Below are 16792 nucleotides of genomic sequence, written 5' to 3'. Positions count from 1 at the left end.
CTTACAGTCTGAAATGGCTTCTCTGTGTATTCAGCATCTTTGTTACAGCAGATGCAGAGCTGGCCCACCTATGAGGCATGGTAAGGTTTCTGCCTCTGGCAGCAGGATCCAAAGGGGCAGTGGAATCTGGCCTACAAGGAATGTGTTACCCACTGCTGTTGCCGTCTGGCACCAATGGTTGAGGTGAGCTCTTTAGAGGCCAGACCTGCTGCCTCCTCAGCACCTCCCCTGAATGCCACCTCTACAGCAGCCTTTCTGCAAATAGGAGGTGTTGCTGGTTTCCTCCCACCCTTGCTCCCAGTGTAGATCTTTATCGCCCTCCCCTTTGTTCCTGATTTAGATCTTCGTTCATTCTTTCTTCCCTGGCTGGGAGGCATCATTTTGGGGTTTGCCTTGGATGCCAGCCCTGAGCAGATGGATGTCTTCTGTTTTGTGCTTCCTTATGATACCCTCGCAGCATGTTTACTCACAGATCTCTTTGTGAGTAAACATGGAATTCACTGAATTGAGTGGATTTGCATCCTGGTAAGCATGCCTAGGATTGTAGCCTAAAACTACCCAACAGCTAGGAATGTATGTTTTCTGCAATCCTTGATAAACCGGCAGATTCTCCATCTACATCAATCAGCCTTTGTGATCCTGGTGCTGCCACCCCCAAGTTTTGGACTACAGGCTACAGCATGGAGACTAATGAGGATTGGTCCAAAACATCTAGAAAGCAGCTAACTCGGGAAGGCTGATGTACATCCTCACTCTCAGTAACAAAGGGAAATACTGCATGGAAAGAAAAACATTAATTTCTCCATCTTATCTATAAGAATGTAGACTCTGACTTGCTGTAGCACACAATGGTCATAGCCATGACTAGGGTTCCATTGCGCTGGGAGCAGACACGGAACCAAAAAAAAATGGCTTTACATATGAGGGTGTCTGCAAACAAGGGATTTATTGGTTTTGAACATTCAAATTGTTGCTTTCTGTTCATATTCTATAGCATCAGACATTAGATAGAACATCCAAGTGCCGTGCTGAAATTTAGCAAAGCTCTGTTGAATCTGATATCCAACAGTGACCACTGCCAAGAGTTTCAAATATCTGCATAGTAAATTAGCAATAAAGAAAATGTTTAAATGAAAGATCAGTTTCTCAATCCATGTGTATCTAAAATACTTTTTTTAATCTTGCATAAATTCACAAATGATACAATATTGTAAGTGTATTTTTTTAAACATACTGTACAATCATGTCAGTTAACTGTTTTACATCAAGGCACAGCACACCATATCTTACAGATATACCTTGATAGGCAGCAATTTAGTGTAATCCCCGAGATTTGGCAGTATTGCCAAGATAAATAGCATGGGTCATATTTCACAGATATGCTAGAAGATAAATAAGTAAATAAATAGATGCTGTCACATTTTATTTGAAATAGAACTGCATATAAAAAGAATATACAATAATTTAATTTGAATAATTATCTTGAGATATATATATTTCTTATATATATAACAGAAGTGCTTCAATTTAATTTCAAAACAAAAACATTTCTTCAATATTAGAAGGATGCAAAAATGAGTCTTTTATTCGGCCATCTTGATTTATGGAAGAAAGTTGCTTTCAAGAGAAATTAAAAGGCGTTTGCTGCTCAGTTTCATGGCAATCTGAAAGAAATCAAATTAGATGTTACACAAATTTGCTAGAGCAATCCTATGGAGAGGAGAGTGATCTTTGATGGAGCCACCTATGCCCTACCACGTAGCTTTTCTTTTCCTGCTATTTATTGGGGGGGGTTGGGGAGAGAATGAGGGAAAGCCTTTCTTGGCACACACACCAAACCCCCTGTGCCAGGCCCCAATGCCAGTACAGCAGCATTTGTGGTGGCACTTTTTTCCACTGCATCACATAGACATCTGGCAATGCTGGGAATTCAGGGAAGCCCAAGGCATCTTGGCCCTTTTCTCAGGGAGCATTGGACTGCTTCCCAACATTTTCTGTTTCCACATACCTGAGCATCCCTGAAATGACCCCCTGAGTAATTAGGACACTGGGTAAACTGATTGCCACACCTCATACAATGGTTCTTGGGTTTAAAAAAACCCAAAAAAACCATCAAAGGGGTTTGTTTTAGGAAGCGTTTGCTTGAAAGGTATTAGGGCAGTTATGATATGCCTACGGATGACCAGATTGATGTTTCAGCATTTAAATTAGAAAAAAATACATTAAAAAGGTACTCTCTCACAAGTCATCTATTCAGATTGGTGAGATATTAGAACCTCAGGCGACCTAAATGATGGAGAAAACAAGGTGATCCACTTCCACAATATCTGAGCCATCTCAGGAGCAGCCTTGACAAAAGTGAGTCAAATGGCTTCTAAGGACGGGAAGAAGAAAAACTCAGAATTTGTTTGGATGGCCTGAGAGCAAAACTGTATTCTTACTACTTTTCTGCATTGATGCCAACTCACCCCATGCTATTATGCTAGAGGGGAATCTTAAGTCAAGGCCAGGGATCTAGAGTGCCCATTCCTCACCCTTTAACTTGGAAGGAAAATCTGGAAACATTCCAGGAGAAACAGAGCTAGCCGGCATTGCCAGTTCAACATCCATTTCAACCCAGTGGGGAAATCTCCATGCAGAAATATACAATGCTGTGGTAACAGCACAAGGAGGCAGCACCTTAAACACTGGTTTAGGAAAGCAAATCTAGACATACAGAAGCAACAGGTGCTTTCTCTCTTTTCTTAGCTATTGCTGATTTTAATTCCTATTTTGAATGCTTTTATATACTTGTTTTTAACTGTTTTAAGCAAGAATTTTAATGTTCCATATTCTATATTTTTAAAAAAAACTACTTACAGATTGTTTTAACAATCAAGTTGTATGCACTTTTTGTTAAATAAATAAAATAAAATAAGGGGAAAGTGGTGGGATCCTGAAGCTTTCTCCCAAACCTAACTAACTCCAGAGGTATGTAGAAAGACTAGAGTACAGGGAAGTGAGACAAGAGTATGGAGTTTCACCACCATCTTGACCTCGAAAAGAAAATCCTACCGCTCCCATGACATTTCACACATTTCATTCACTAATCATTAAATGGCAGTAGTTGGGCAGACTAAATGCATGGCAAGTAACACACGGATTCTAAATGAAACCCCAGAATGCCTGCATTACATGTTAAGATGCACAAATAATTCATTCGGTTTTATGATTGTTTAATATTTGGCTTCCATGAAGCATCCATTACTTGGCCAATAAATTTCAGTTCTTGTAGCTGAACCATTTCAGCTCCAGTCCTAACCCCCACTGTATACAGTGGGACTTCCTTTTGAATAGGAATGCATATGATTGCACTGTTAACATCAAATGCAACCATGAAGATCTAGTTCTGCTATGTTTATTCCAACTAAATATTAAGGTGGAAAAATGACCATCTACATACTTTCTCCCTAATATCCTCCTGAATTTGTAAAAAAAAACACACCAAAAACCCACAAGTAATTTATTGATGAGAGGGGATGGTTTTTTAAAAGCAGAGATAGAGAACCTGAAGTCTTTCAGAAGTTGCTGAACTACAGCTTTGATCATCCCCAGGTAGCATGGCCAATGCTCAAGGGGTTACAGGAGCTGGAGACCGACAAACTTTAGAGGGACACAGGCTTCCTATCCTTTCTTTAAAAGTAGCAGGTGAAATCCTGTTCTTGATTTGAGATTTTGCTTTTCATGCTCATTGAGGTCCAGAATTCATATGACATCCAGCCAAGCACTGAAATGTATATAAATCAGTAAGACATTGATATTGCTGAAATATGTCTGTAATGCACTTACCATATTCCAGGGGTCATTCAGCAGATTACATCTGAACATTTCTTCTTCGCCTGCCAAAACCTTTTGATCCAACGTTGGTGGGTACAAAGTTGTTCTTGCCCACTCCTCCTGACCTACTCAGGAAGTCTGCCAAACGATGGGTCACACAGGTGGCTGTGTTGCATGCCCTCTTCTGAGTTGTCACGCTGTTTTCCGAAAGAAAGAATTCAGATCTGAGAAACAGAGCACATCTTTCAACAACACCACGTTTTAGAAGCAAAATCCTGGAAAATGGCTGAGAAGATAAAATTGTGCTGGTGCTTTATATCCATATTTAAAAGATTTCTATATTTGGTTTGCTCAGGCTTGAAGCAATGGACTTCTGCAGTGCTATAATGACAGACTGCATTTCAAAGAGACCTTGACATTTGCTCTATGGCTTCCCAGATATTTCTAACCATCAGAGATTGTAATCCTCAGCCTGATCGCTCAGAAGTAATGTTTTTGGATTCAACAGATGTTATCTGTAGTCAGGCAATGCAGTGGGCAGATGACTGCCCCTGAAAATGCAGTTAGACCTGCTTAATCAGAAGTGAAGCACATTATCTCAGTGCTAACCAGGAAGCAAGTATGGCTAGCCTTGCAATCCTTGTAATGGAATCCTATGCCCATCTGTTCAGAAGGAGGCCCCTCTGACTACAATGGGTCCTACTCCCAAGCAAATGAGTATAAGCTTGCTGCCTTGGTGCACTGGAATTCAGCCAAAAGGCAAATCATAGCATACTGGCACAATGGCGCAAATGCCATCTGTTGGGAGAGTAAGGGTGTGAAAAAGATGCCTTCACTTCCTGTTTGTGGGCTTCCCAGAGACATCTGATTGGCCACAACAGGAAACAGGATGCTAAACTAGATGGGCTGTTCTCATGTTCTCAACCTTGCAAAACCAATCACTTTTAAGTTCCACTGATTTCAGTGGAAAAATAAGTACTGCCAGGGCTTAACTTTGTCTGGATTACACTCAGTATAAAAAATAATAATTGGGATGTTTAAATTACAAGCAGACACACCTTGTAAATCAAGGCAGACTGTACAATGTAACCACAAGGGATACTGAAGAAGGCCCCATTCTCCACATGTTGCTAGCCAATATAAATTACTCCTGTACCTTACATAGCTTCATGCAAAATCATTGAACAATGAAATAGAAATAAAGTATTAAAGTTCTTACCTGGATGATTTCAATCAGAATATAACTTTGGTAACTGGCTAACGTTTCTAATATTTGCAAACTACGGTATTGTACTGCTACAAATAGTATAATGGGTGACTGATATATATATATAGTCAGTGTGAAGTTTCCCACTGACTTCACTGGAGAAAAATTGTCACCCTGCGTATTCATCCTGCACTGAGCAAATATCTTGCATTTTTAAAAGACTTATTTAAGCATGAATCCAAAGCAGTCACCCTGAGCTGAACACCATTAAAACCATGCCCAGAAAAGCCATCTTTTTATTTTTATTTTTAACTGATTTGCACCATTCATAAAATAGACCTAATCCTTATAGAAAAATAGGTTTATTGAACAGTTGCATGGTCAGGCATGAAAGAAACATTTATTTATTTATTTTACAATGCGTAGCCAGAAATCAAAGGATTATTATTTGTAAAATAAACATCTAAGAAAATCAGTTGAAAATTCGAGGCAATGCTAGTCCTTACTCATTTTAATTTGGCATGTTCTATTCCCCAGTTTCAGCCAAGTCCCGTCCCCCCCCCCCCCAATATATGTGTTATATTCTTAGCAGCTGCAACCCTAAGGATATCTACTCAGAAGTCAGTCCTATTTGACTAAATGGAATTTACTCACAGGTGTGTGGGTGTGGGTGTGTGTGTGTGTGTGTGTGTGTGTGTGTGTGTGTGTGTGTGTAGGATTGCAGCCTGAATTTCCTAACTTGAAGTTGTTTCACTCCACATTCTCACTCAAAAATAGATTCAAAAGAACATAGCAAAATTAGCAATCAAGGTTAGATCCACATGCATCAAAAAAGAGGAGGAAAAAATATAAGAGGAAGAGGAGATGAGAGCCAATCTAGTTGTTTCCGAGGGCTTCCTCATAGTTTGCATAGCGTTCGTTTTCCAGGTCATTCAGCACATTCCTTTTCTTGCCAGGAGTTCCAGCCCCGACGTCAGTACGAGGGTAAGTTTGCAATTTGTGCAATTCTTGAGACAGTTTGCCCAACACACAAGTGCTCAGGTTGGCACAGCGTTTGGAAATAGGTCTATCCAAGCTGCAGGGGGGAAAAACATGCCGAACAAAGTAACAGAAAACCATGCGCAGTCATCATGCCTTGTTATATCCCATCCCCACCCCTAGCCCAGACTCAACGAAAACCACAGCAGGAGACCAAACGACCAACAAATAGGCATTTAAAAAACGACAAGACAATCTCGACGCAGTGCCGGTGCAACAAGGTCCATGCAAAAGGGCTCTGTCGGAAGGAGGATCGGGCTGTAGTAAATGGCAAGTGATTAATCGCTCGCTTGCTTGGGATGCTGACAGTTAGCGATCCCGGCGGGACGCGAGGAGGGACAGTTCAAGATCATCCGGCATGCATGGTGAGTCTCATTCATCAGCATGCTTTGCAACCGGAGCTCATTAGGGAAGTGCAGGTGCAATTGCAAGACTCGGCCTGGAGAGGGAAGGGGGGCGCTGCGTGCACTTGGAAGGCCGCCTCGCCTCTTTTCGACGGCATGCACTGACTCGGGCGCGCGCAGAAGCTTGAGTTGTGATGAGAAGAACTCTGTGCATTTCTCACGGGGGGGGGGTGGAATAAAACCAAGACGTACCTCTTGCTGCCCCACTTTACTCTAACCCCCTTTCTTTCAACTTGCAAGGCCTCTCTCTTTTTTTTACGAGAAGAAAAAGTAACTCAAGAAGAAGTAACCCAAAAGAGAGCAAGTTAAGAAAAGAGCAATCTGAAAACCCCAGTTCATGGCTATCAGAGTGGGATCATCAGGATGGCGGGACCCGTCTCGCAGGAGCTGGGTCTGCACATCCCAGGGAGAAGAGGTCCCATCAGCTGATCTGCCAGGAAAGAGCCCGCACTCCCAGAGAGGAGAGTCCCCCCCGCCCCGATCCCCGCTGCGACCACCCCTTCCTACCTCCCCGTCGACCTGTCGCTCTCCTTACCTGTTCCCTTCGCTCGCCCGCTCCAGCTCTTCCCCCAGGTATTCCTTCACCAGCGCGCTTAACAACCGCCGGGCTTCGTAGTCGCCCATGCTCCCTCGGTCTGTGACAGGCTCCAAGCCAGGTCTGTGGGGAGGGAGCGAGGGGGGAGAGCTCAAGGCCAGCGGCGCTCTCTCAAAGGGAGGGGTGCTCAAGGGGGCGGGGGCGGGAGAGTCCTTTTCCCAACCCAACTCATCGATCTGCTTGGGGGGGGGGGGAGGGATCACAGCACCGCACACATGTAACTCGTCCATACACACGAGACCACACTCGCTGAGCTTGTTAACGGGGCGTAGATTGCCCTCTCCTTTTCTTCCTTAACGAACACAGGCGAGTGTCCCTGTTTCACCACGCGCTGAAAGGCGTGGGAGGTGGGGGAAGCCTTTTTTCCTTCCCTGCATCACCCCCACCCACCCCACTAGGCTGATCCGTGTCAAGGGATCTTGCCCAAGCGGGCAATCGCGCGCACTCGCGTCCCTCGGCGCCAAGCCTTCCGTTACCCGCCCCTCTGCAGAACCGGCCGCGTTTCCTTTCCAAATGCTGCCCCAGGCGCTTTCCTGGCGATCGCCAAAGCCAAAGAGGCGTTCAAGAGAAGTCTCTGCATGCAGACCCTTGTCCTCCCGCTTGCTGCCTCTTACCTTAGCGGGACTGCCCGGGAGCTGTCCATCAGGCACACCACCAAAGCATAGACAGCCAGGAAGGAGCACATCTTCACCATGGCCATAGCGTTGTCTCTGCAAAATCAACCGGACTGCCGTTCAGAGAGGGGCCATTTCCCACGCATTGCATTTTTCCGGATCCCATCCATAGCTGTCAACTTTTCCCTTTTCTTGAGAGGAATCCTATTCGGAATAAGGGAATTTCCCTTTTAAAAAAAGGAAAACGTTGACAGCTATGATCCCATCCTAACGCTGGAATCCTGCGCAAACTCACTTGGGAAGAAGCCCCCCACTGGATTACGACCAGCTCTGCGTTAGCATGCCTAATAGGATCGAGGTTCTAAGGATGCTTTAATTTCCTAGGTTTTTTTTAAAGGGGGGGAGGGTCATGGGATCATCTGCTGTTTGCATCTAGGTCCCCTCCCCCCCCAATTTGGTAGGATTTGTGTGTGTTTTATTTTCGAAGTGTTATCTTCAAAGAATGTCTATGTCGCCAATGCTCAGGTAGGAAGAAAATTGGGAAATTTCGCAGAGTTGATATATAGCTGGAGGACAGAAGGCAACCAGGTCAACTTCATCAACAGATGGGGACCAATACTATGAAATCGTTGATAATATTCACGCCATGCTGGGAATCGTGTCGAGCGCGAAAGATCAAAGGAAAACGAATAAAATGCGGCCAGATCTGCATTTATAACTGCATGTAGAAATTTTGTGTATTTTGTTTTAAATTGAAAAGAAGGGTGGGGAAGCATAATCCTTTGCGCTGAAATAAATGATTACTTGAAAAATAGGGGGGGTGTCCTCATTTAAATAAATAGCCCTGTTACGGAAATGAGGATTTTAAAATTGTTTCTGAAAAACAAAATCCAGGAATTATAAGGAATATAATACATTTGCATACGCAATATTTTTGTTTAAAGAGCTCTGTGGCATCTCAAAGGAAACTAATATATTATGCCAGGAGTTGTGTCTCTAGTGTCCAGATGAGTTCATTAGGGTGAAATCCTATATATAGCTACTCCCATTGAATTCAATGGAGACATCTTCCTAGTAAATGGGTATAGAGTTGCAGCCCTACTCATTTTGTAAAATGGTTCCTCTCCCCCTCCCTGCCACGCCTCTGGGTCCAACACCTTCTTGCACCTGATGGAAGCAGGCAGTTCCCTTTTATTGCTCAGACTGCAATAAAATAGTTTGAAGGTGCCACGAGATTCTTCTTTGCTGCAGCAGAGTTACTCTCGGGGGCGGTCATACCCAGAGGAGCATTCCCAATTACACGAAATTAGGTTTCTTGAAGGCATCTGCCACGTGCCATTTTTGCACGACTCTTATTGATAAAATACTCAGAATTAAACGGGCAGCCTCTAGTCTACACGAACGAAAGGGGGATTTTCACCTTGCAGAAAGGGAAAAGGTTTTAAACTGCCGTTCTGCAACCTAGGCGTTTCTCTGCGCTCACGCCTTTTCCGAAGCAAGTGACTAATAAATAATACCTGTCAAAGCATATCTGGGGGGAAAGCCGTTCTGCTCAAGAATCCAAGGAGAGAAGCACAAGACGCCACAAGACCCAGCATCAGCCTAACATCCTCCGAACTTGAGGAGTTGCAAGTTCTCCGCCACTGAGAAGCCTTTTCAGCACTCCCTGGACTGGAAAGTCAATAAAAGGAGAACGCACTTACCTTCAGATGCAAAGCTTGTTGAGGAAAGCGTAGTGCAGGTGGCGGCCTCGGTGTGCGTTTCCCAGTCGTGATGGTCTTCCGTGCCCAACGACCCCCTTTTATATCTGCCGCCAGGGCAAAAGTGTGTAGGCGTTCGACGAGCTGCCCGCCAGCCAATCAGCACCTCGGTTGTCAACTATAAAACCAATCCTCGCTTGACCACGAAACCCCAGCTCCCGAATTACGTCATCCTCCAGTCACTGAGTATTCCATTCACAAAAAAAATTGCCAGTCATTTAGGCACATCTGATAGGTTTATTTGCATTGAGGTCATCGGACGAAGAGAGAGAGAGAGAGAGTGAAAGGGGGGGACGCGGGGAGGGGGGAGCGGGACATATCAGACGATTAATGAAATGTAAGGGAAATCGTCTCGAGTCATTAATAATATCCAGGCCACCCCATACTCTCATCCCTACAAAATCTACCGTATCTTTTTAATGAACAAACCCAAAGGGCAGGTTATTTACTTATTAGAGGCGACATCTACTGCAAAAAATGCTGCATTGCAGAAAATGGAAGTTGGCAGCTTTCCTTTTTAAAAACTTCTTTGTATATTACAATGGCCATAGTGGTGCTAGTGGATGTGTAGAGAATTCGGCTCTTGACGTTTATTACGGAGTTGGCATCCATCCCTGAATAAGCGCAAGGCTCTCTCTTCACCAAAACCCAGCGAGCATTTCTCTGGGGAACACTTTTACAATGCACAGTCCTTTTTTATCCCACACATTAATGTGCATCTCAATCCTATGCATGTTTATTCGGAAGTAAGTTTCTCAGTGCTCAACGGATCTCACCCCCAGCTAAGTGTACATGGGATTGCAAACCTTATTTGCAATTGCGATCCGAAGCACAGGGAGGGGGTATTTAGGATTACACATAAAGGCCACACCGTTCCTATACCTGTGAACGTGACAGGTATCGCTTAACCTGCTTCGCTGAATACCTAGAGAGCCTTTATAAACCCTTTATAAAGACTGACATCCCATGTGAAGCTACTTAAGAGTAAGACCTCAGTGGTGACTTACTTCTGAGGAAACATCGGTAGAATCCTGCTGCCCCTGTATATTTCCCTGAGACACCGAATTTAACAAAGCTGCGTTTCCTGTGTAAAATGTTTAAGGTCTGGTCACTTTGGCAAGGGCGGGGGGCCCTAACGAAAAAGCCTGCGGGTCGATGGGAGGGATCACGAAACTCCATTCAAACACCAAGTCAGGGGAGTCACTCGTGTTACCTTCAGGTTAATTTTTGCACAAGCATCAAAGAAAGCTGAGGTGCTGAAACCTTTGAACACCCTGCCCCCGGTATCTAAATCACACTAGGCAGAAAACCAGAGCAGTGGCGTGGCGTGGGGGGTGCAGGGGGGCCGGCCGGACCGGGCGCAACATCTGGGGGTTAGGGTTAGGGGGCGCAAATCCACGGGTTAGGGGGCACAAATTACTTGCCTTGCCCCGGTGCTGACAACCCACGCTACGCCACTGAACCAGAGGCAGCCTGGTGATCCATAACCCCTCTCCAACCATTGAATAAATGGGGATTGAATCAATGGGGGAGGGGGTGCCCTGGTGCAAAAGCAGACCCTTTACCTGTTTCTCACGGGGAAGATAGGGGCTATTCTCCGTATTTCTGAATAAGGATCGTGATAAGTGTATGTATTGAGTTATACAGAGGTACCTCGGGTTAAGTACTTAATTCGTTCCGGAGGCCTGTTCTTAACCTGAAACTGTTCTTAACCTGAAGCACCACTTTAGCTAACGGGGCCTCCTCCTGCTGCTCCGCCGCCGCCGCCGCCGCCGCCGCACGATTTCTGTTCTCATTCTGAAGCAAAGTTCTTAACCGAGGTACTATTTCTGGGTTAGCGGAGTCTGTAACCTGAAGCGTATGTAACCCGAGGTACCACTGTATATTTAAGATCTCTGCATTGTGGAGATCCGCCGCCAGCACTTCGTGCGCGTTTGCCTTGCTCACTGCAGCAGGTCCCCCTAGAGAGGGGGGTGCAGTGCGGACGGGAGGCGCGCTACTGCCTTGGCGCCCCCGAGGGCAGCACTGCCCCGCGCAGGGACGGGTTCAGGGCGTCCCGAGCCAGCCAGCCCGGAGAGGACCGACCGCCGCTCGCCTGCTCTCTCTGCCCAATGCAACCCTGGTGCCAAGAAAGAGCCCCCGGCGTGGCATCGCGGGGGGGGGGGCGCAGCTCCCCGCGCCTCTTGCTGCAGGAGGTGGCAGCGGACAGGCCGTCGGACCGCACGCACGCCAACCCCCCTCCTCCCGCCCGCCCGCCCGCCCGCCGGGGTGTGTGCCTGTTCCCGGCTTGAAGTGGTCACGTTCCGCCCGGCAGGGCTCCAGCTGCTCGGCGGAACCGCGGACACTTGAAGCGCCAAGCGCCGCGTCCGCAGCGGAGGTGGAGGAGGAGCGGCGGGGGGCGAGGAGCGACAAGGGGCGAATCCATCACTCTCCAGGGGACTCTTAGTCATGGCCTGGCTGCCGCCGAGTCGTGCCTGGCGCGGGGACACCTGCTCCTTCCGGCAGGATGTTTGGGTTCCCGGGAGGCGCTAGACATAACAATAACAAGCCACCTTCGCAGGGAAGCCGGAGGGGGAGGGGTGTGTGTACTTTTCCCCCTTCGAGGGGTGTCCTTTTTTTCTCGAGAGGGAAATCTCGTAATCCGCGGGAGATCCGTCTCTCATCGGAAGCCGGATAGTTACAGATCGCCTCGTCTCCTCTTTGCGCCTACACAGCAAAGCTTGCGTGGCAGCTTCACTGGAGAATCAAACTGCGTTTCCTCCCCCCACCTCCGCCCCCTGTAGGATTAAGAGGATTCCTGGTTTATCAATCTTCCTTTGGCAACAAGAGAAGTCCCGGCTCCGTCTCGAATTTGCCACGGGCACGTGGGGGCGGGGTCTAAAGAGGGCGGGGAAGGGGAGGTTGTTGGGTAGCTTGTTTGCAATAGCTAAAGTCCAGAGCACGTCCGATTTCTCTTCCCCTCGTCTTTCATAAAAGCTTAGCGGGGGCTCCCCGGTGTCCTCGGGGCCAGCGCGGGTCTCTCTCTGCTTGGCGCCAGGATGATCCCACGTGCAGGTGAACCTGGGATCGGGGAAAGGGGACATGCAGGCGGCTTTAGAGGCGCCAGGGAGGCGGCTGGTGCTCAAACAGCCCGGTGTCTGGTTAGTCCCCACCGGGGAGATTCCTGAGCTCTAGAAACCTTCCCCTGCCTTTCAACGCTTTGCGTTCTCATTTGTGGCTGGGGGAGCCGATACAGGCTGGGCAGCAGCAGATAGCTAAGGTGTGGGGCAAGGATCGTCCCGGAGCATCAATCTAAAATAGGGCGGGGGGGGAGAGACTTTCTCCACAGCCACCCTGGCCTCCTGCCACGCTATATCTCTCCCTCCAGTCCAGACCCAGCCGGGTAATTTTTTTTCCAGAGGGTGATGACCAAAAGGACTTTCAAAGAGTAATGCTGGATCCGGCCAGCGGCCCATCTAGTTCTGCATCCTGGTCTCCCAGTTGCCAAGCTGGATGCCCGTGGGAAACCCGTGTGCCGGACCCCAGAGCGCTCTCCCCTCCTGGGGGCCAAGGGATGGATGGGGAAAGGCAAATGGCCACCGCGAAAAAAATCTGTGGCTGCCACAGCCCTGCCAAGGAGGATGTGGAAATGCCCTCCTTCTGGTTAAAGCGAAGGGTTGAGCGCCCGTTCCCCGCTCGGCCGCTATTCAGACGTGATTCCAAAGTGAGTGCCACTCTTAACAGGAGAGCGGATCCTATTCTCCTGTTAATTTTATCACCGGCGGTCAATGCCAAACCCCCCGTGAAAAAGCAAAGAGAAATTCCAATAGATATATTTTTATTTTAAAAGAAAAGAATGCTTTTAGGTTTAGAGCAAGATCAGATTGGGGGTGGGAAGGATGAAACATCACACCTGTAACGTTATGGTCCTGAGCATTTCCTTCTCTGCAGTGTATGGCACCGAGTAGGCTTGGGAACGAATTAGTGAAGCGGTTTCTAGCGGAAATTTCTAGATGTCCAGCCGTTAGAATAAAGAAGAGCGTGCCCAGTATTTACTCCTGAGTAGTCTCATTGGATAGATGGGTTATGATCGTCGAAGGCTGCGAGTACAATTTCTTGGGAGTTAAATCCTGCTGAACCGATTACTGTACAGTATTAGCAACTTCTGAACAAACACATAGGATCGCGCTGCCCAAGGCGGCCGCTTGAGGCACGCTTTTTTGAGAGAAGTCTCATTGAGCAGTGAGGTCTACCTCTGAGCAAACACGCTCGTTTCCCAATTCATTGGATTTGGAAATAGGAAGGAAACAAACATTTGGCACCTGTGTGGTCAGCCTGTAAAGACTAACAAAACAGAAGTCTCCAGTTGGCAAAATGTAAAAAGAGAATATTTTAAAAGCTCTGTATGAGAGCCCCCAATTTCCCCTTACTCTTTCGGGGGCTCCGGTGCCTTTAAAACTTGATTGACAAACAGAAACCCAGCAGGTTAATACTTGCTACCATTTCATGTGCTCAGCTTAAATATGCAAACTTCCCTGGCTGTTTCTGGCCAAAGGAAATCGGTCCTTTGATCTCTGACATCACAGCGCAACCCTAGCCCTGTTTACTCAGAAGCGTGTCCTATTGAATCCAGTGCGGGATTACTCTCCAGGCGTGGGGGGATAGGACTGCAGCCTAAACTGGCAAAGTAAAATATGATGAAGGATCGCAGCTCAGTGGCACGGCATCTGCTTGGCATGCAGAAGATCCCAGGTTCAGCCCACAGCGGCAGCGAGCAGTGGCGTGGCGTGGGTTGTCAGCACCCGGGGCATGGCAAGTAATTTGTGCCCCCTAACCCGTGGATTTGCGCCCCCTAACACTAACCCCCAGATGTTGCGCCCCCCCTGCACCCCCCACGCCACGCCACTGGCAGCGAGGAGACACTTCTCGCCTGAAACGCTGCTGCTTGTCCGTGTAGAGAAAACTGTGCTGAACGGACCGTTGTGCTGCTGTGTGGAATCGTCTGGCAGTTCCCCCGTTGAAGGTCTGAGGGCTGCAGGCACAGCAGAATCACAGGAAACTTTAACTCCTTTCCTCTCTTAAAAGGGCTTTATTTCTTCTTCCATTCATTCATTCATTCATTCATCCGTCTCGTCTGAATCAACAAACACCCTGTTTAGACACGGGATTCAATATTCCCGCACGAAGCTCAGAGCAAGCAGAAAGCAGTCGGGTGCTGACCAATCCAGGACCTGCCTGATTTCCTACAATGTTAGTATATGATTTTCAGGCACAGGGTCGACAGCCTGGACGTGGGTAAAGCTACTGTTTAGAATCCCATATAAAATGTCCAAAGGAGCGTCAAATTTGATCTCAGGTAGTGGTTGGAAGGTGAAGGGGTTTAGAGACAACCCCCCTAAATCTCTGAAGTGCACAGGGATTGGGTCAGAGCAGTAGTAAGGAGTTGCAGTTGTCTTGAGGGGACACAGGATTGCTGGGTCTGAAAGAAACATTAAAGCATTCTTGTAGGAAGAGTTAGTTGTGTTTTTCACAGAATCATAGAACTGGAAAGGATTCCCCAGGGCCATCTAGTGTCCAACCCCCTACAATGCAGGAATTTTCACACACACACACACACACACACACACACACACACTTTAAGGAAGGAGGGTGGGGAAATTGGGAAAAGAACAACTTGTGTGCTTGCTATTGAAAGAATCTGTGGGATATTCCTCAAACCAAGATGCTCTTGAGCCACAAGGGTTGAGAACTGCTGGGTCCTTGCGAGGGTGACCAGTCCTCAGAAAGGAGCAACAATGTCTAGCGCTTTAATGGGATGGGGATGTTACAGATGCCCTGGTAGTGTGGCTCGTTGTTCAGCAAGTGATGGACCTGGAGGTGAGGTCTAGGGCCTCACAGACAGTGGGATATGATGGAAGCAGCTGCAAACAGGCCCTGCTCACCACAGCACCTTTCCTTTCCCCTTTTTCTTTTAAACTTGCAGGGAGGACATGGCCAGCTGGACATGTATGTGGCCCTCCTCCAGATGTTGCTGAACTACAAAAACAAATTTAGACAAGACTTATAAAATATATTGAAATAAACAGGGTTTGGGGTCTTTCAAAACTTGGTTCAGAATGTCTCACCAAAAAATGAATTCCCCCATGATTCACAGCCATTAAGAAAATTAGTGTCACTGTGGGCTCATTCTAGCTTAATACCTCTGGGACAAGTGAACTGTTCCTTTAGCCAACACTTTTTTCCTAAAAACTGAAAGAGTTAAAGAAGCCAGCTGTCTTTTATAGCAACTGGCTGCTTTGCAATCAAAATGAGTCAAGCAGCATGCGAATGCTCTGGGTTAATCCCAATTTCCTGCTCAGCCGCAGCCAACAAATGTTTTGAGCCAACTCTGATGACATCAATTAGGGCAGATCTACTCCACAAATTTAAAGCATATCTAATACATATTTAAAGTGCGTGCCTTATCCCAAATAAGCCTGGTAACTGTAGTTTGTTAAGGGCTCTGTGAACTGTAGTTATGTGAATTGGAAACTACAGTTCCCAAGATCCTTGGGGTGGGGGGTCATGTGCTTTAAATGTATGGTGTGGATCTGCCCTTAGTCTGTTGAGAATAGCAACCCACAAATTGCTGGATTAAAACTCCCGTTATTCCTTTCCACTGGCCATGCTGGCTGGCGTGGATGGGAGTTGGAGTTCCAACAGCATCTAGAGGACCATAGGTTGACCTGATGAAAGAGTTTACATAGGGACTACATCTCAAGGCGTGCCTCTGACCCAAAGCCTTACAGTTCTTAGACATATTCAGGTGTACAGTTTGACCCATCTCATCACTAATGTGACAACATTTTGCTCCGAGTTATGATTTGTTGACAATGAGTTAGAGTGGTGATCTACCCACAAAAGTCCAGGTAAGGAGAGGAGAGTTCTTTCTGATCTAGGAGTATCATCAAGGTAACAAGCCAGAGAATTCAGATGGGAGAATTTTGTCTCCTCCCTCTCAGTCACTATGATCCCTTCTGCTATTCTGTTGGGCTCACTGGAGCTCCCACCACCCACCTCATTTTCTGCATCCATCTTTGTTTCCTGACTTCACCACTTATATGAGAGTTCCTAGAGCAGGTGGAAGTGCCAGGTGGATTTGTGTTTACAAGAATAATAAAAAAAGGCATTTCTGGAAAAAATGTGTTGAGTATATTATATCTGTTAAGCAATGAATTATTCTGTCTCTAAGCGCAGTAACTGTAAATACAGTAATTTAGCCATAAATGTAGATAAATACAGGTAGGCATGCTTGTCCATAAGAATAAATCCAACAGTAAAAAAAGCATAGTGCATTTTATTAGGACCAGAACACTGTCACGAAGTAGTGAGCAAGCTTC

At 46.7% G+C, this 16792-nt stretch overlaps 1 protein-coding gene and 1 long non-coding RNA gene across 3 annotated transcripts; one reads left to right on the top strand and one right to left on the bottom strand.

The window, feature by feature from the left end:
- Window positions 1-1156: 1156 nt before the first annotated feature.
- On the bottom strand, window positions 1157-9452 carry CALCB (calcitonin related polypeptide beta). 2 transcript variants are annotated; one of them, XM_083742941.1, is made up of 5 exons: window positions 9378-9452; window positions 7675-7770; window positions 7001-7123; window positions 3829-4013; window positions 1157-1664 (listed from the first exon to the last, which is right to left on the bottom strand). In XM_083742941.1, exons 2-4 carry the CDS (start codon window positions 7758-7760, stop codon window positions 3854-3856), a joined length of 369 nt encoding a protein of 122 aa, XP_083599067.1. In that variant the 5' UTR covers window positions 7761-7770; window positions 9378-9452; the 3' UTR covers window positions 1157-1664; window positions 3829-3853. The 2 variants fall into 2 exon arrangements, with proteins under 2 accessions (XP_083599067.1, XP_083599066.1); XM_083742940.1 differs by lacking the exons at window positions 1157-1664; window positions 3829-4013 and adding an exon at window positions 5703-6098.
- A 2956-nt stretch (window positions 9453-12408) lies between these two features.
- Window positions 12409-15650, top strand: LOC310846367. Its single transcript, XR_014565260.1, has 3 exons — window positions 12409-12488; window positions 14499-14663; window positions 15397-15650. It is a non-coding gene; the product is annotated as an uncharacterized lncRNA (long non-coding RNA).
- Window positions 15651-16792: the final 1142 nt, after the last annotated feature.

This window comes from Podarcis gaigeae (genome assembly GCF_964106915.1).
Source record: "Podarcis gaigeae genome assembly, chromosome: 1".
Classification (NCBI taxonomy): domain Eukaryota; kingdom Metazoa; phylum Chordata; class Lepidosauria; order Squamata; family Lacertidae; genus Podarcis; species Podarcis gaigeae.
Note: the sequence above shows the minus strand (reverse complement) of the source record. Positions and strands in the feature narration are given on the sequence as shown.

Bases quoted from the DNA above. Each gene is read 5' to 3' on its own strand.
- CALCB (XM_083742940.1), bottom strand. From the start codon at position 7,760: ATGGCCATGGTGAAGATGTGCTCCTTCCTGGCTGTCTATGCTTTGGTG. The intron at 7,124-7,674 runs GTAAGAGGCAGC...CCCTCCCCACAG, and splicing joins TCCCGGGCAGTCCCGCTAAG to ACCTGGCTTGGAGCCTGTCA. The intron at 6,099-7,000 runs GTAAGGAGAGCG...TCCCCCCTGCAG, and splicing joins CGGGCGAGCGAAGGGAACAG to CTTGGATAGACCTATTTCCA.